Source organism: Stegodyphus dumicola, chromosome X1, assembly GCF_044657685.1.
Source record: "Stegodyphus dumicola isolate Sdum_Otavi_A_Nest chromosome X1, ASM4465768v1".
Classification (NCBI taxonomy): Eukaryota; Metazoa; Arthropoda; class Arachnida; order Araneae; family Eresidae; genus Stegodyphus; species Stegodyphus dumicola.
Genome location: NC_140780.1, coordinates 246,227,721 through 246,248,220, shown reverse-complemented (window position 1 = coordinate 246,248,220; position 20,500 = coordinate 246,227,721). Strand labels below are relative to the sequence as shown.

The 20,500-nt window shown below is 33.0% G+C and overlaps 1 protein-coding gene and 1 long non-coding RNA gene across 2 annotated transcripts in view; one reads left to right on the top strand and one right to left on the bottom strand.

Annotated features, from left to right (window-relative positions):
* The window catches only part of LOC118203779 (short transient receptor potential channel 4-like), a 36,512-nt gene extending 31,859 nt beyond the window's left edge, over nucleotides 1–4,653 (top strand). The window contains exon 11 of the mRNA XM_085808261.1: nucleotides 4,501–4,653. Coding sequence (XP_085664387.1) covers nucleotides 4,501–4,653 — 153 coding nt within the window. The remainder of the gene's footprint in view (nucleotides 1–4,500) is intronic.
* A 129-nt stretch (nucleotides 4,654–4,782) lies between these two features.
* On the bottom strand, nucleotides 4,783–19,597 carry LOC118203775 (uncharacterized). Its single transcript, XR_004760651.2, has 2 exons — nucleotides 19,376–19,597; nucleotides 4,783–7,415 (listed from the first exon to the last, which is right to left on the bottom strand). It is a non-coding gene; the product is annotated as an uncharacterized LOC118203775 (long non-coding RNA).
* Nucleotides 19,598–20,500: the final 903 nt, after the last annotated feature.

Genomic DNA, 20,500 nt, shown 5'->3' with positions numbered 1-20,500 from the left:
GGAAGATTTCAAGCAAATCTGCCCTTATTGAAGAGTGATAGAATACTGACCCTACTGTTACAGAAAATTTAATTAAATCAATGCCAGCAAGATTACAAGCAGTAATAGATGCTAAAGGAATGCATACTAAATATTATTTATTTGAAATTTGCTTATATATTTTATTTCTTTTGTATTCATGCAGGTGTGCAAATACTTTTTTGATACGAGATATTTTAATTTTTGCTACAAAAAAGCATTGTTATTTATATTATTGTAATATTGTTTTGGATGATTAAACTTATTCTGATTTGGCAATACCAATTTATTTATTTCTTAATGCTTCTTTTTATGAATTGCAAACAAAAATGTAGGTGTGCAAATACTTTTTCTACCCACTGTATGAGGGTTATATCCCTAAAGAGGTGGAACGTTTTCGTGGGAGACTTTTAAAGGAAACTTCCCAGTATTCACGTTATCCCACGCAGCCAGCCTGTTTGCTAGGATTTGGGTCGAATTACTAGTGTTCAGTGCTCTTACCCCTTAGCAAATGGTGAGCCTTGAAAGAAACTAAATGTGCCGTTTCGTAACAAAACATGACAAATCTTGCCAGACAATCGTAAGCAAAATGTTTTGGTTTTCCCACCTAAAACTTATTAATTCAAAGCTTTTTAATTTTCTGTTTACAGCCTAAAACCCACGAAATTATCTTTAAGATTCTCTGAAATCATCTAATTGAGTAAATATTACTCACATTTTTCATAAATGAAAGTGGGGAAAAAATCCCATATTTATCTGGTTTTTTTTTTTTTTTTTTTTTTTTTTTTTTTCCCCTTTCTTTGGCGCTGTTCTTGCATGAACTATAGCAATTGTCATTTCCGTATCCTAAAAGGAAAAAAACAAAAAGTGTATTGCAAAAACGACGATACCAGGTGCTAATTAAGCTTTGCTGAGGTAAAGCACTCAACTAATAGTAACAATTTACATATCAAAATTTCAAACGCGTTCATACTTGCTAAGACTAAAAAATGAGTTTGTATAAACAACTTTAAATAAAAGACAAAAATAAGAGTTAATTAGTCGTTTTATTTCGGCTCACTCGTTTTATTTCGGCTCACTTTTAACAGTTGTGTAACTTTCTCATGTGAGTAATTCTACTAAAACTGAATTTAACAAACTGTGTCTGCACCAAGCACCCCATTCCTAAAAGATAACTAGTGTTCCAGTTCCCCAATATACATATTATACCACGTTTACAATAACTATGTACATAAATTTTAAATAGCGAGTTTCAAATATTTTTTCAGCTAACAAGATTAAAATAATTTTGTTGCGATTAGTGACGTACGTCGCAATAATTTTTTAGCAATTAAAGTTTTTAATCAACAACAAAAGTATTAGACCACTAACTTCATAAAACGCAGGTATCAGGCCACTGCAATTAATATTTCATTGGACCAACTTTACTTTTCAAGACAGCAAGAACTTTTTTTTAAACCCAAGCTTTATTCGTGTGATTGTCACATTATATAAAAGAGCCAAAGCAAGAAAACTACACTAAATAGTTCTTCCGAAATGTTTTTAATCTATGATACGGCTTTTAGAAGTATGAATACAATTTTGGATGTGAGAAAATGACGAATGCTTCAAGACAGTCCTCCCCCACTTTGAATAATATTTAAAGACACTCGTGCTTTGAAGACGATTTAAAACTATTAGACTTTGAAGCTACAGTGGATTAAAAAAAAGTACTGGCAATTGGTCTATAATTGATCATATTAGCTAAAAAAGGAAATGCTTGAAAATTTTTGATGGACATAACGAACACAAAAGGTAATAAACACACAAATCTAATGAAACTTTCGTTTTAATATGTCTTTTACACAAAATATACAACAAAAACGTAAATTTGCATATCAAAATAGTATTGGCAAAATCATTCAGCAAAATATTGGAACAAAATTTAATACTTTGTGTTCATACATTTTGCATGTATAACAGCTTGTAATCTATTTCTCATACAGAAAAACAAATTTTTGGTTGTATTATTGGGAATTTTGCGCTATTATTGCAGGTGTATATGCTTAAGTTCATCTTTACAGGAAATTTTGTTTTTCCTGACTTCCAAGTCCAATTTGTACCATAAATTTTCAATTGGATTTATGTCAGGGGATTGAGGAGGTGCCTTTAACTGGGGAGGAATATTATAAAGTAACCACTCCCAGGTGAGGTTCGCTGTATGCTTAGGGTCATTGTCCTGTTACAACACGAATGATATTCCTAAGCCAAGTTTCTGGGCACTGAAATTCAAGTTATAGCGCAATATGTCAGTGTACTTACGTGCTGTCATAATACATCAATGAAGCGCAGGTTACCAACTCCATTTCTGTGTGTGTGGGGGGGGGGCTGCCAAACAACCACAAACTACGACATTCCCTCCACCATGTTTCACAGTCAGGGGTTAAACTTTTTTTTTTTTTTTTTTTTTTTTTTTTTTTTTTTTTTTTCTAGTTCGGTGTGTGCCTTTTCTCCATATATATTGATATTGTCGTCCATCACTCCCGAAAATGTTAAACTTCGATTCGTCGGAGTAAATAACTGTGCTCTAAAATTCATCTGATAAATTAGCATGAGATTTTGCAAAATCTAATCTCTTTCTCCAGTTTATTTCTGAAATGAAAGGTTTCTTTCTAGCTGCCCTTCCATAACTCCCTTCAGGTATAACATCCCGTAAAGTCTGTACACTGAAAGTTTTATGCGAAGCAATAGCAACACGTTTGGCTAACTGGGGTGCACATATTTTAGGGGTTTTCCTAATCTCTTTGATAATGCCCGTCTTCCCTTGCAGAAAATATTCGAGGCCGTCCACTTCTAATCTTATTTTCCGTCAATCCCGTCTCCTTGAAAATTTTTACAACACTTCCAGCAGTAAATAAACTTACGGTCAGTTGTATTCCTATAGCACGATAAGTTAAACACTCATTTTTGAGCTGAATAATCACGTTTTTTAACATTAACATCCAACTTCAAAGCCATTTTACCACAGTATTAGCAAAATAACGTTATAAAAGTTTTGGAAGTAGCACTGCAGACTTTATAATAGAAGGGTTTCTTATTAGTTCAAATACGTAACTTCAACACACACAAAAAATTTGCATAACAGAACTTTTTCAATACTTTTTGACATGCAAATGTACGTTTTTGTTGAATATTTTGTGTAAAAGGCATATTAAAATGAAAGTTTCATTAGATTTGTGTGTTTATTAACTCCTGTATTCGTTACGTCCACCAAAAATTGTCAAGCATTTCCCCTTTGCTAGCTAATATGATCAAGTATAGGGGCAAGTGCCAATACTTTTTTCATCCACTGTATTTAAAGCCTCCCATGCTTATATTCGACGAAGGATCAGTGTCTGTCAGGAGGCCAAAAGATATCAAAACCTAAGGAACCTTGAGTGAGAACGCTTTATAAAGATGAATATTGATCCGATTTTTTTTAACCGTCACGTCCACATCAAGCAAACTTGGTTGATGAATTTTTTAAAACGGAAAGCAATGTATCCCCTGATCAGGCAAATACCCTAAACTGAAATCCTGCAGAAAAAGTATGAAGCATCCTTGGATGAGCTGTTGCATGCCGAAGTTCACCTCCTAGATTTACAAAACACTGAAAACCATACTGGTGTACAGGAGAAACTTACTGTTCCAGACTCTAATCACCTCATTGAAAAAACGTATTAAAGAGTTAAGAAAGATAATATTCCTTATTAATGTCAAAAATCTGTATTTGTTTCCAGAATATTCACTGTTATATTTCATTTATTTTATAGCACAGTTTTATGTCATATGCATACATAATTGATTTTTTAGTTTGCATTTGTGTCACAAGGTTATATCTCATCGCAGAAAAGTATAAATTAATTCAGTTTTATTCAACAGTTTTTGAGGCATCATTTTTAATGCATAAAGATAATTTTGTGGTATTAGAGGCTTTAAAAATGTATTCCATGTATGCTAATTGTGTAAATACTTTTAAAATTACTTATACTCGCCAGAAACTCTACGCAATTTCTAAAAGTTAAATAAAATTTAGCTTAATTATTACTTACGTAAATGCTTTATTATTTTAGTATTTCATAGCACCCCGACACTCCATAAAATTAAAAATTGTTCGCATCAGAAAAATATGAATTATCTCGCTCTGAAGACCATATGTGTATAGGAAAACCATGTTAATTTTTTGTGTTCATTTATCGGTTAATTATGTCAAAGCACTTAAGATTTGAAGGAAAAGACGCCTTCGTGGATGACTTTCGAAGGGAAACTGGTTTGTATTTTATTTCCTTGCTTTGAAAATTTTGTCTCTTTTTATTTATATACAACATACGATATTGCTTGTATTTAGTAATTCATTCGCATTTAAATTAAATTTTATATTTGAATTAATAAAATGTTTCCAACCATGATCAAATATAATTCTCATTACTTTCAATTACAAATATAATTCTGATTTTTCAACAGAAGCTTATCGTTCAACTGATTAGAAGATATCTACATTCAAATGGTTTGAAGGATTCTGCTGTAGCATCTGCTTCAAGTCATCGCTGTTGCTGGAATAAAATGAGAGAGAAGAGAAATATAAAGCCTACATCAGATAATATTATTACATCTTAACAAGTGATAACTTTTCTATCATCGTATGAACTGAATGAAGTAAAAGTGATAGTTTACGATGCTATGAAATTTTAAAACACTTGGTTACGAATTCAAAGTATGATTTAAAAAGGAAAAACATCCAAAGCATTCTCATGTAATAATACCATACATATATTTTATTTCTTTTTACTGTATGAATGAAGTTTACAAAACAATCTGAATATATAGAACTCAAAACTGTTCGTAAATAGCATCAACAATGTAATATATCATAGCAGCTTTAACACGATTAAACTTTTCAAATAAAATAAAAATATCAAAAATAAATATTTCGCTTTACGTTTCATGTTCTATAAAATATTAAATACATGCTTTAATTATATTCAATCAGCACAAAAGTGTATAAAATCACAGGGTACTTCTTTGTTATATAGGGCTCCGAAACTGAAACAACAATCAACCGAGCTATCTCGCCAAAATCTGGCTGTGTGCTCTTGTATCTCGCCACGTGATCATATATTAGCACCGGCTGCGTGTTCTTATACCTCGACAACGTAATCGTTCTTTTGCACCATGTTGCATTGTTGCTCTTGACGCGTTTCTTACATGTATTAGTCATTTTTGAATCCGCATGGTTTATTAACAAATATACTCGTTGCTTTTTTTTTCGTGTGTGTGAATATGACATTAACAATACAAAGCAGACAGAAGTTGTCTGCTTTGTATTCTTGTTAGGATTTGTAATATGACAACTATTTATTATTGAAAATCCCCTCCTAAATTATTATGCCAAATACACAATAGACAACACTTTTTTAATGCAAGATTACAATGCAGAAGGAAAATTTCTTTAATGAGAGTTGAAGGAGAAAATGGCAGAAATTATCCCAGTTAAGAAATGATAATATCCTAAAACCAAGTACAAATATATATGCTTGTAATTTAAAATTATAATCAATACCTGAGCGAATGTGAACTAGTTTTTTTTCTTCTCAGCTCGTGATTATTTATTTATCTGTGTGCTTATTGCTACAACCGGTTGTGCAAAAGTTTAATAGCAAATATTATCTACTACTTAGTATCCACATCGCAGGCATTTAATAATGAAATGCAATAAATCGATGTGCGTACACTTTTCTGAGTTTGATTTAATAATTATTCAAAAATTTCTTCGAAAATGTTCGTTTGTTTGATTTTTCCATAAAATGCTTATCACCAAAACTCGCCCCCCCCAAAAAAAAAGGAACAATACAACTTCCTCTTTGCTTTTAAACTTCTCATTTCGTTGTTTTCTCCGCGCCTTTTCATTTTGAGGGTAAATCTTATTTGTCGATGGCTTGCTTAATAACACTAGATGTGAGATAAAAGATCTAGATTGAACTTCAGGTAACGTACTGATTATTAAAAAACAGCAAATCTTAGATGACATGCAACACAAATGAAAATTATTTTTACCCAATGTATGGAGAATTTTGCACCAATCTATAAATTTTATTCAGAAAAATCAAAATAAATTTATTAATTCTGTTAACATTAGTCATGAAATAATTTATTTTATGAAACTGTGTTTTCATTTGAGTTAAAACATTTTAAAGGCCATCTAAACAGTTACATTACAGCAGCCTAAAATTATACGATCATAATACAAAGTAACTCCAAGAACAGTTAAATTCTGTCTTATATATTTAACATATTATAAAACTGAATTAACAGATGGAAGCCCATTAAAGTGAAAATACATTCCAAATTTTCTATTTGAAATATAATGAAAAAACTAAGATTTCTTGAATCAAGAAAACAGACTACCATAAACATTAATTTGTAAATTTGTGTGCATCCGACAACTTATTTAAACACTAGTTTATTCAATTAAGCATCATAAAAAGGTTTCCTAAATGCTTCCACCTTTGAAAAGTTCAATATTATTCGTAATTATAGAAGACAGACTTTCAAAACAATGACTGGCCTCCTAAAATCAAGAATACTATTCGGGATACAAGTAAAGCATTGTATAATTTCTTAGTTATGGCACTCTTTATTCTCGATATCTCCGTTCTACAGCAAGGCACATAAAACTGATGATTAGAATGAAACTAAAATTATTTCTATTTGATGTTGCACTGCTGGCGAAAGGAATGCAAACAAATTTCTTAGAAATTTTCAAAAGATAATACGCTATTCAAAAATTTCAGTATCTGTAAAATTAAGCATAAGTCACAGTTAAGTATGTAGATGCTAACACTTCCGTCCTTTTTCGGTAATTTCAATAGGAATTGTCATTTGACTTCTCAGGATATTAATCCAAAGAGCATTCTTACCTAGATCATAAAACGGAACAAAAAAGAACAAAGAACTGAATAAAAAATTAAGAGGAAACCACGAAGGGAATGCGCCACTCGAAAAAGCTCTGACGTGTGCAGTACAGCCAGCAGATTCTTCATTCACAAAATCCAATTTGATAACAAACACGTATCGCATGCGTGAAAATACAAGAATCTCCAATTTACTTCTCTCTGTTTTCTCTTCAACGTAAGCAACGGTGAAAACGTTACCCCTGAGGCTTCTTGTACGAAGTTTGGATATAGCTTGAAGAACATCCTTCGAACAAACTACTGGATTTGCAGACACATTCCATCGCTCTTCGTACATGTGCAGTGATCTTATACAGGGTATCCAAACGCCTGGCCGAATTTTAGCTTGGATACTTCCTTGGCCAGCACATAGGCAAGGAGCTTCTGGAGCTTCAGGTACTTCTGACGTCATTTTTAAGCACAAATGACCTAAAAAAATTAGTGATGCATGAATTAAAATATAAGCAAAGAATTTTGTGAAACTTCAAATTAAACCAAACATTACCAAAAAGTTCAGATGTAATGGTTAAAAGAACACAGTTACGAAAGAGATTAATCAAAAATCTGGTACCTTAAAATACTTCTAAGGTTCTTCCTTAATTTATGAAATAATTGTCAGAAAAAATGCAGCGCAGATAATTAAAAAATTAGCAATTTACTTCTTCCCTTATGTGCTTCTCAAACCACTTCTGATTTTACTACAGTTTTATAACACTGTATTTTATGAAAACAAATGTTATAATATTACGTTACATAAAATGTTTTTAAAAATATAAATCTCGCGCTCCCTCTAAATGTCTATGAAACACATATTATAAAAAATGCATAACATGTTTTAACCAAGTCATTTATTTATAAATATTTTAACAGCATTAATATTTAAAAAACATCCCAGTATTTCAAAGGATTTATTTTTAATACATACTAATTGGTCTTTTATTATATTATTAAGGACCAATTAAATGAAAATTTTATCTAGTAAGTTTAATTATTTAAAAAGATTTAATTTTGGAAATCTAAATTACAAAATTTCCTTTTTTAAAAAATCATCGCATATGGTATTTGTTGATAAATGGCAGTCACGAAAAATGTGGCTAGAGACTTCATTTCTTTATATATTTACACTAGGATAGAGGCTTTACACTTCCAATAACAAATTTTTCAAAATAAAGTTTCATGAAAACAATTTTAACCTTTGTAGATACAGAAGTTCTATTAAAAATGCATTCACTATATGTTACCCATACAACAAATACTTCCAATTCGTAAAATATTCACCCTCATTCAGTAAATTAAAAACTTACAGACTCCTTCAATCTAAAGTGTTGAAACAGTTTTCATAAAATTCTCCACTATATTTTGAGAAATTTATTAATTAGAAGTACCTGTAAAGAATCAATATTTAATAAAAAAGAAGACTGCAGCAATTTCTTTCGAACACGCTCTACAAGCCTCAAAGAATCTGAATCATGCATCAAAAATACGATCATCTTTATTTCAATCTACAGTTAATATTTATACGATTATGCGGTTAATCTTTGGATTATGGTAACTTGGCGATTTTTGGCTACCAACCCTGCTACAGCAACCCGCTAGTTTTTGTTTGGACGCCATTTTGTTTTCACGAACTAAAAGCCTTTCCCCCCCCCCCAACATTTTTTTCCAACAATCTGGCTAGCCGAACTACGCTTATGCTAGAACTTTGTGGAACAAAAGTGCTTAATCATGACGAAGATTAGGTGCGAAATTGGGAGAAAATGCAGAATCGCAAACTGCTTGCCGCGTTTTTAAGAATTGCACATACACGGTATCCATGTACACGTCGACCTATTTTCACTTAAAAAAACATCCCAGAATTGCACAAAAATGGCATTTCGCACACTCTTGACTTTATCTGCTAAAGTTATCTGTACACTGCTAAAGTCCTAGCTAGTAACCTTTATCGCCTTACCAAAATGTCGCCAAACTACCTGTTACCATATTCCAAAGATTAGCCAATTATACATATGAAGCTGTTCTAATTTTGAGAAATTAACTAATCCGCACAGCTTCTTGATTACCAAGTAGTTATAGAAACGTGTATAAATGTATATGCGTGTATATGTAAACGTGTATAAATGTATAAACGTGTATGCTACTAAGACTCGAAATTTTCTAATCAGTTAGCGCAGTGTTTTAAAAGTTCGATTGGAGGAATGGACAAAGCTTGGAACTTTTCCATATAGAAGGGGCAAAATACATTTCTAAAATCGAACAACAACGATATTGCATGAAAGTGTTCAATTATTTTTAAAAAATTATTCTCTCTTCAGATATTTAATCTCTTGATATATTTTTCAAAATTATTCTCTCTTGAGATATTTAAACAACTAGAAGCTAACTAAAATAAATTTAAATAAGTGTGTGTACCAAGATACTATATACATAACAGCTAAAATGAAGGGATTAGATTGGGTTATTTAAATTATGACAAAGCCACAAAGGCTATCTACCTAAAGACAGGGATGCCTTCGAGGAGAACTTTATAAGGGACCTTTGCTTATATTCACTTTAAAAGTGAGAATAACCATGAAAACTTTCATGCGGCTGGTCCGTTCTCCACGATTTGAACCCGGGTCGAACTACCAGTGTTCAGCGGTTTTATCACTCAGCTGCTGCCGGAATCTAAAAAGAACGAAGGTAATGTTTTTTTTTTTTTTTTTCTGTACTTTTCCGCTTTTTGAAGAGAAACTGGAGTGAAAACAGGCGAAGAAAAAAATTACATTTTTCATACATAGGTTATTTAATTACAGTAAGGCATACATGTGCTCTTTAACGTTTGGATGAAATACCTTTTATCAGAATGGTTTCTACGGTAAATATGATCGTACATAGGGTTGGGCGTAGAGGTTTCCATAATATGTTATGAATTATACTGGATTACTTGATTATAAACCAATGTACACAAGGAAGATTAGGCTTTTCCCAATGCTAATGTCACTTACTTACAGAAGTGGAAGAAACGAAGACACAAAGGAAGTAGATGCTTTTGAGCATATTTAGGACAGTGGCATCACACAAGAGCAAACCTCTTAATGCAGAATGTTGGAGAACCTGGTACTATAGTCACCTTATTTATATTTTAGATAGCGACACTAAAATTGATTGTTGTTTTCCTATTTACCTGCCATTTTATCGCCCGTTTGAATTCAAAAATAGCGTTTTAGTGATACCATCTAATAAATAAATAAATAAAAGCAATAGATCGCGTACCACATGATTACCGAAAAATGCTTACTGCAATTTATTAAGATATATTCTCTTTTAAAAAATTATATTAGTAAGATTATATCCATCACAGTTAATGCAACCAACATTACTTGAAAATTTCGTATGATGTCGCAACAAAGCAATATCAATTTAGGAAATCTCAGACCAGAATTTTAAAGACTAACTGATGCCTTTAATTTCAAGAGGACCGCACTACACCATTACGCTATAACGGTCAACAGATTTTTTGTTTAACTGAATGAGCAAAGCAAAAAGCTTTCTACCAAAAGATTGGTGTATTTAATTACGGCAAAGCACACTAGGGCTATCTGCATAAGGGAAGGGATGCCTTCGTGGAGGACTTTCTAAGGGAAACTGGCTCGTATACACGTTACATATGGGGAAAACCACGAAAACACTCATGCAGCCAGCCCGTTCGCGGGATTCGAACCTCGGACCGAACTACCAGTGTTCAGCGACTGTACCGCTCGGCCACTGGTGAGCCCTTTCTACCCAAAAGGAAAGGATGGCTTTGTTGCGGACTTTCTAACTGAAATTAATTTTATATACATTACATCAAGAAAACACTCAAACAGATAAACCATTCGTCGAGATTGAAAACCGGTTCGAAATCAGTGCTCAGTACTCTTAGACACTCGGCAGTTCCGAGCCGAGGATCAGTAGGAATGTTCTCTGACCGTTGGTCGAATTGTTGTAAAACTGCAAGTTCACCTCAGTTTTGAGGGAGAACACGCAGTGGGGGAGGTCCAAGGGTCTCCCACCACTTTTCCCTACAATCAGTCTCTCGAAAGAACTTTCGGCTCGCGATGTTTTTGAGTGTCCCCTTCAGTGCTTACATTTCCCGGGATTCTAAAACGGGCCCACCAATGCGCCAGTTAGCGTCATTAATCACTATATCGGTTGAACGGCTTGAAGTTAGCTGCTGTTGCTGTATATAATTATGGCAAAGCACACGAGGGCTATCTGCCTAAGGGGAGGGATGCCTTCGTGGAGATCTTTCTAACTGAAACTGGCTCGTATGCACGTTACACATGGGGAAAACCACGAAAACGCCCATGCCCGTTCGCGGGATTCGAACCTCAGACCGAACTACCAGTGTTCAGCGACTTTACCGCCCGCCCGCTGGTGGGCCTGGCTTGAGGTTAGAGGCATTCCATCACGTACCCCATCATCGTCAGCATAGGTCCTGTACTCCATCATAAAGGTTTCACATGCCATACGCACACATAATTCCACGGCATGGTAATGGGTTGGGAGAATACAGGACTACGAGAAATCGACGCGTGCACCTTCGAGTAAGTAATGAACGACATTTGTTTCACAATATATTGAACACAATGAATGTTTGCAGTGGAATAGGTGTTTGAGAAGGAAATATTATGCTAGATTTAAAACTGGAACTCTACTTCTTTGACTCACTTCTTAAATATCATCAGTATATTGAGAGTCCTATGTTACGCACCTTCTGGTATTATACGCACGGTTGGAGAATTCATTCCACTTCATGTTCCGTAGTACCACTTGTCTCAAAAGCCGTAATAATTCGCCGCACTTCGTTCGGTGTTGTGTTGTATTTTCCAGCAATTCCTGCTAAGGATTATTCTTGCTCCGACAGACTACTCGCGTAAAAAGTACTTGTTAATGTAAATAGTAACCGTGTCATCTACTGACTACTTCTATGTCATCTCCATCACTAATGTTTGTATATAAGGAACAATATATGTCATTAAAGAATAAAATATGACATTAAAGATTGTTAAAATTAAATCATAGACATTAAAAACTATTTGGCTAAGTGCAGAATATGTTTATTACTCTAGAATGCTACTGTTAGTGGCCGACCGTTTCTGTGCTCTGAACCACATTACCCAAGCAACAGTCATTGCCGCATGAGACGCCTGCTACCTCTCAGGAATTAGTCTTATCTCACAACGACCTTGTAATTCATGATTGCCAGTCGATGGCTGCAAGTATTCAACTTAGTTCTAAGAGGTATATGAAAGTCTGTATTTCCTTTTGCATACATTTCACTTTGCCGCTAAAAAACTCTTATGTAAAACTAAAAGAATTTTCCAGTTATTTCAACTTTTATAAAAAGTATTGAACCGAACGTTCTAATTATGCAAATATTCAGAGTCAAATACACAAATGCTTATCTGCGGAGCTGCGACTGTGGACTGGATATAAGCGGAGGAAGAATTTTTGGGCGATTTCTGTGCTCGTAGTCCTCCACGACATTCGCCGTGTTTCTCGCAAGAGTTGAGTAAATTGCATAAAGTATTAGGTAAAATGAATAGCCACGAACGTATGGATGACGGAATGAGATGCAGAACTGTCGGCAGGTTGGAGGCAGGCCAGTCACAAAACAGGTGTCTGTGATAGAGAAACCATACCCAATATTAACTCATTATCAGTTCGTATCACAACGTGGGTTTTGTACATCCCTGCACAATGAGCTTTACTGACAATCATGATTACAAGAAATGACTTTTGAACGGTACATCTTTTTTTCTTGTTATAAATGTACATTCATACCAGATTTCATTAAAATCTATCCATTAGTTTTCCGGAAATTCGACAAAATGTACAAATCCTCTTTTTTGCACACAAGTGTACTTCTTAAAAAGGGGGCAAAGAAAAATGTCCTTTAAGAGGGGAAAAAGTGCAAGTCGAAACTTCACGTCAGTATGATGTTATATGGTATATTACAGCATCAAACATCTTGCCATTGCCAAAGAATCATTTCTTTCTAAACGTGAGCAGACATTTTCATCGTGTTTTTCTTTTTTAACGCGATGTAAACTCACGAACATTCAGTCTTTCATCAAGAAATTATTTTCACACGTTTTCGCCCTCGACTTCATTTAAAGCCGATTAGACATATTCAACAAAAGACTATCTTTTGGGAGAAGTTTAAAATTTCACCTTCTACAAAAATACTTTATTTTAATGTTGTTATTTTTTTATTTTTTGGAGTTTAGCTTCATGAACAATTCAGTGTATATTCGTCAAAACACTGATTTGGACAGGACTAAGTGTAAATATTTGTGGCAAAAGGACTGCGATGCATTAATATTTACAACAAGACCATGAAATACTAGTTGTCAAAGCTGATATATGCATCAGAGATGAATGATATAAATACTTCTGCACACGAGTGATACTCTGGTATTTTGTCTTTGTATAGCGGCGACACAAGCCAAAATAAAAGTCATGGAATTTCACAAACTCGGTATCCATGTACCGTCAATTTTCGCCAAGGTGCACCCGTAAGTATATTTTTACCGATTTTTCTCAGGTGTAACGGGGATATGAACTAGGTTCCCCACAGAAAATCTCCACGAAGACATCTCTCCTCTCCTCTTAAGCAGCTAGCAATCACGAGTTTAGCCATACTCCAAGAACCTAACCGTTTTGAGTGAAATATACAAAGAAAAAAAAAACAAGAACAAAGAAATAGAAAAAAAAACCTACATATAAACTTTTAATTGATAATACTGACTTCGAAAACAAGAACAATGTTTATTATATGAGATAAGAACAATACATTTAACTTAACGGTGGCCGATAAACAACACTGGCGCATGTATCTTTCTCCTGAAAACTCTTTGGCGCATGGAGTCCTATAAGAAAGATCCAACAAATTCTTACTTTAGTTAAGCAAACTTTGTTTCAAAATTTGTAGGACAGGACTTCTTATACTTATATTGTATTGTATTACTGGTTTTTCTATCTAACATTACAAACTCTCCTTTCAGTTCTTCTACTGTCAATGCGATGAGTACAAAACTTCCAATAAAACTCGTCTGATTCCTCATTAAACTGAATACTTGCATTTGAATTTTGATCAAAACCAAGCTTATAAACTTTGCGAAATCTTTTAATGATTTAAAAATAATTAGTTTCATAAAGTAATAAATAGTTCTGGTACAGGGTTAAATACTTTATTCCCCAGATCCAAAATTACCTTGCTTTGATTTTTAACAAAATATTATCTTATAATATGTTACTGAATTTTCTAATGAATACATACAGTGAGTCCCAAAATTGAGGGTACACTTAATGCTAACTTAATTTGTAGGCTATTAAGAATAGAAATTATTATGCAAGTTTTCCTAGTTTTGTCCCATTAAAAAATATACATTTTTCTTCTTAACTACACAAAAAATAAGTTATAATACTCCGTTAAAAAAATACTATATTACTTAAACGAAAATCTTCAACTTCTGAAAGTCACAAAATTGAGAGTACACTTCTTAAATGACTGTGTAAAACTACCAGTAAAATTTTAAAAATAATTTGTATCTAAGATTTATACAAAAATACAACCTTTTAGTATCCAAATATTTCAAATTTGAGCTTACTACCTTTCTGTGTGACAAATATGGAGAATAGGAAAGAAAAGACGATTGGGGAAAGAAAACTGGCCATTAATCTGTCTAATCAAGGAAAATCTTTCAGAAAAATAGGAGAAATACTTGGAAGAAGTGTAAATTGTATTAGAAAAATCATTCAAAAATTTAGAAAGGATGGTACGCTGGAAAACCAAGCAGGGAGAGGCAGGAAGAAAATTCTCAGTTCAGCAGCAGAGAGGAGAACTGTACACAAGGTAAGGATTGATCAATAAGTGCCCCCAAAATTGCCGCAAGTACTTCGGAAACTGTGGGTAAATCTGTTTCTGCAGAAACAGTGCGCAGAATCCTCAGAAGGGCTGGTTATAATGGCAGAAAAGGTCTCATGTCCCGGCGGCTGGAAGCTGTCATCAAAGCCAGTGGGTATGCTACAAAATATTAATGTGTTGTTTTTTTATAATTTATGTAATAAAATAATTACATGTACCCTCAATTTTGTGAGCTCAGATTTTTGACGATTTCTGTTGTACATTTTGTTTCTGTATTTCATTAGTAAAATAAATAGAGCTAACAGATTAAAATTTGCTAAAGAGCACATTCACAGCCTAAAGATTTCTGGAATGAAGTTATTTTCAGCGATGAGAGTAAATTTAATGTTTTTGGCAGTGACGGTCATCGTATGGTATGGCGCAAGAAAAATTCAGCTTTAGATCCAAGAAGCACAATTCCAACTGTGAAGCATGGAGGTGGGTCAGTAATGGTTTGGGGCAGTATGGCATCATCGGGAGTTGGAAAGCTAGTGTTTATTAATGGAATAATGGATAAAATGGGTTACCTTGATATACTGAAAAATAATTTGAAGGACAGTGCTACTCAATTGGGACTAGGATCAAAATTCACATTTCAACAAGATAATGATCCAAAGCATACAGCAAAATACTGTCAAAGAATGGTTGCTGTATCACTGCCGAAATCAGCTGAACACACCCCCTCAATCGCCTGATTTGAACGTGATCGAAAATTTGTGGTCCCACCTTGAAAAAGAGGTCCGAAAACATCAGATCACAAGTAAAGAACATTTGAAGCATGTACTAAAAGTGGAGTGGGAAACCTTTCACTCGAAATTACGAAAAATCTTGTCGATTCGATGTCCCGGCGGCTGGAAGCTGTCATCAAAGCCAGTGGGTATGCGACAAAATATTAATGTGTTGTTTTTTTATAATTTATGTAATAAAATAATTACATGTACCCTCAATTTTGTGAGCTCAGATTTTTGACGATTTCTGTTGTACATTTTGTTTCTGTATTTCATGCATTTTTTTATGTCTATTCATGAATAAATATTAAGATTAGATATCTTTCTATATCCTCGTCTAAAGGTTTTGGTGACTGTCTTTATCTGACAGTTTTTGTTTTCATTCTAAACATGAATTCTGTCGTAGAATGGAGTGTACCCTCAATTTTGGGACTCACTGTATATTCCGGAGGCAACGGGAAGAATCACTGTTTCATCTCTAATTCAGCCATGAACAGAAATAAAATCCCATTTCTGTCAAACTTTATACGAATAATAAAAGTGTGCAAAGGACATGGGTATGACTCGTTGAGTCTAAATCCAAGTATCGAGTCCGAATAAGTGATAAAATCCTCTCGGAGTTCAAGAGCTCGGTCCCCAAAACTCTAAAATAAATCTGTTCAGTATTCTGATAGACATATTTAAAATTTTCCCATTCGGCTTACTCCAATCGCAAACGTCCTTGCCCTGCACATGATTCGAACCGAGATACAACGGCATGTGTAGTTAGCCATTTCTAACCACCATACTATCCACAACATTTCAGAATTAAATTCATAATTTTTATATTAACTTATTTATTAAAAATGAACGCCTAATAATAATGCAATTTAACCCTAATAATAATGCACAATAAAAAAAACTTTTAGTATTGCTGGAATGTGAGTTCTAACTAAGTGCAGTTTTTTAGAGCGCAGTTCAAATAGGCTGTTCAGCATAAAATTTATGTACCGTCAATTTTCGCCAAGTAAAAAAAAATATTCTATGCACTTTAAAATTCCCAAACTCCAGTACACTTTAATAAATAGTTGAATACAAAATTTGCAAAACTACGAATTTCATTTCTGAGAATTTAATAAAAGTGCACTAATAACCTGTGAAATACTGTTCAAATCAGGTAAATAATATTATCTCTCTTTAAAGTTTAATAGATTTAAGATTATTGTGGCATTTTGAAAAGTATGCCCCCTATTGTTAGTTCGTCGTAGGTCAGATTCCATGCAACAGAATAGGTCAACAGTATGGGAATTTCTTCATGTCTAACATGAGTGAGTACAAGCAAAGAGAAAGTTTTTGCAATAACAGCTTACTGCCCGTCTCGTTAACAGTATCGTCACATAAAACAACCGAGCAAAGGAACAAGGAGGATAAGGCGAGTACGAAAATGCAGTAATGTGACTTCCCAAGTTCAAAAATTAGACAAGAATGTACTCTGCCTCGTCTGCTGGACACAGAAAAAAAGGTAGTGTACGAGAACAATTGTTGTTAAGATAGGGCCAGATCGATTAACGCGGCACAAATTAGTTAACTATTTTTTTTTTTTTTTTTTTTGAATATTCATGCATTCTCATTAACAGACTGAAGTGACATGCCTCGTGTAATCAAAAGCAATGAGGCATTACACGAAAATTTACAGAGAAGCAAAACTATAAACTAAAAAGCATGGATTTTCTAACAGGTTTGAAATTCACTTTAGAATGAAAAACTGAAAATAATAACCAAGGAGAGTAAACAAAACAGGCTTTTAAGCGTGTTCACTAAAATTTTTATTTTAGAAACGTGGAAATGATAGTAATCGTTTGTGAAAGCATTTTACTTTTCAGACATACAAATAATAGCGTCACATCTAACACAGAAAGTGAATACTTTTTATCACTTACCCTATCTTATGGCAAAAAGGAAGTTTTGAATTGAAATAATTCAATCAGGAGGGCGTATACAGACAAAACCATGGAAACGCTTACCTAGCGATAATTTCCAACTCCAGTCAAATACTAGTAACCTGTAATTATTTTACAGAATCTTAAGCATAAAATTACATTTTTAGTACGTTCAGCACAGATTTTTTTCAATTTTTTTCCAAGAAAGGAAACTTTAGTACCATTGAATAGATTTGAACACCTCTTCGTTGCAAAATCAGAGCTAATATAAAGCTCAAAATTCAGTTTCTTTACCAAGGACACTTCTTTATATTTTACAAAATAGAATTTATTGAAAAGGAAAAGTTTAAAAACTAATCTATTATTTACTTGATTTAATTACGATTTTACAGAATTAAATTTATCAAAATATCTTAAAATTAATCTCTTATTCATCTAACATAACTTCTCGTTTTCCTTTTGGTGCAAACAAAAACTTTATATTAAATTCCATACAAACCAATACTCTTTTTTTTTACAAAATATTTTAAATATTTCTTGATATATATATAGCTTATTCCAATACTAATCCTAAGACTAATATATAGCTATTAAGGTTTACATGTACGATAAAAATGTTATATAAATAAATACTTAAGCCAATAATGTAATATTTTACTTTCAACACTTTTCACAAAAACATGTTACGTTAATGCTTCCATCAGATAAATAAAAAAAATCGGCTAATGTGCAGAATAGCCCACTTATTTGTTTGGCGCTTCTTACAAGAGTAAGAAGAATTGGATTTTTGTCAATTTTCTTTGACTTTTTATGTGAAAATAGGTCGATGTGTACATGGATAAAGTCAAGGGAGTGCACAATGCCATTTTTGTGTAATTCTGGGATGTTTTAAGTGAAAATAGGTCGATGTGTACATGGATACCGAGTATGTGCAATTTTTAAAACCGCGTCAAGCAGTAGCCGATTCTGCACTTTCTCCAAAAAATCTACCGAATATTGAATAAATAATTACAAAAACAAATTTTAAAAGAAGTCTGCTAAAAATATGAAAAATTAATTTTTCTCGGAGGAAAACCTATTCCACAATTCATGTCAAATTACAGACATTTCGTCTTTGACACTTTTTGTTTATGTACTTAGTAACTTGACCATTGTTACTACTTCTAAGGTAACGTGATTAATAAAATTGCTCTTACTGATACAGCCTCCTATATCAGCAAGTATCTAATGCAAAACTGCAATATCAGAACTACAAAATACCATACCTAACTTCTTTATTAATCAGAATAAAACTGAAGTTCAAGATAGTGATAGTTGGGTATGACTTTTATTAATTTTATTAAGCAAAGGAGAAAAAAGTAGAGGAAAAAGAAACAGCACATTCGTAATTCTCTGGCGATTTAAAAAAAAAAAAAAATGTGATATTTTAGCAATTTGGTTTCCTTCTCTGAAGAATAACAGTTACACATTATATTTATAAACAACGCAATTACCAGTATAACTGGAAAACTTTGTCCAAATATGTTGTACGCAAATGCTATGTTTTGCATACGAAGTAATGACATACATATAGAAATACAGTTTTCGAATTACATTTGAAGGAATATAAGATGACATAATATATTTCTAGAAAGAGACGTTTCTTTATATCCACAATAATATTTAAACTATGAACATATTAAGATACAATAACACGCCGAACAAATACTAATTCAAAGGTCAAACAACAAAACAAAATTTGAAAATATAACGCTGATTTTTGTTGTTTGACTTCTGAATTAGTATGAACATATATATCGCGTACAAACTTACTTTTAAAGCCAACGCCTACAAGCTCTTTTCCTGGATTCGGACGACGATCAATAAAGTTTCAGTGACAGTAATTTTTTTATGATTTGAGGTGAAAATGTCTCTCTTTTCCATTCTTTACTATACAGCAAAGTGAAAAATTTTCACACAAATTCGCAATATCCTGCAATGATAAGAAATTACGGTACAAAACACATTCCGAACAGCTGTGAACGAACCGTGACATGGCGCCATCTACCGGGTCGAAAGTACAATCCACTCCGAATTAAATAATAGATGGATCAACCGGTTTGGGAATTCACTCGGCCTTTCTCTGAATAAAGTTTATGCGTATGTGTTTCCCTAACTAGCGATTCTCAACCGTTAATACGCAAGAGAAAAAATAGGAAGTACGCAAAGAAAGAAAGTATTTTTAACTATTTAATTCAAATATTAGATACCCCAACATCCTGTTTAAATTTTTTTCACTAACACTCGTAAATTTATGCGATCTGAGCTTTGTTCAAGGTCAATAGCCGCTCATAGACTTTAGCAAAATAATCTGTTTTTATTATCAAAAATATTCTTTTAGCCATAAACATAGCAAAATTTGTCATAAGGGATGTTTTTCAAAGGAGTAATAGAAATTTATGTTGTATTTAATAGGAAACAAAAATGAGTTCCTCTAAAAAGATAGTATCTCATTAGTTCTTTTAGAGTTGATAGAATTATTAGCATGTCTATACTTTATTCGCCACTATTTCCAAGCTCATATTGTTCGATTTTCAATTAGAATAATTTTTTTTACATCGATTTGTTGTCTCTAACAGCAGGTAATTTCTGTTCTTGCTGTTTTGTACTTACTTTTTTATGCGATTTGAGAATATCGTTGTTTGTTTTTGAAGAACTCGTAATATAATGCACATTTAAATATTTGTTAAAAATAATAAAACAAACCTAGATTTTCAAAATGGAAAAATGGCTAGGACTGACTAAGCGAAAAGTGATGATTCACAGGTTGTAGCGTCGCTTCAGTTTCGTCAAGTTTCTAATTAAGTATAGTTAAAGCGGAATGGCAACACTTTTTTCTTGTCTCCATAAAAAACATGCGATTTAATGTGCATGTAAAATGTAAACAAATATTATGAA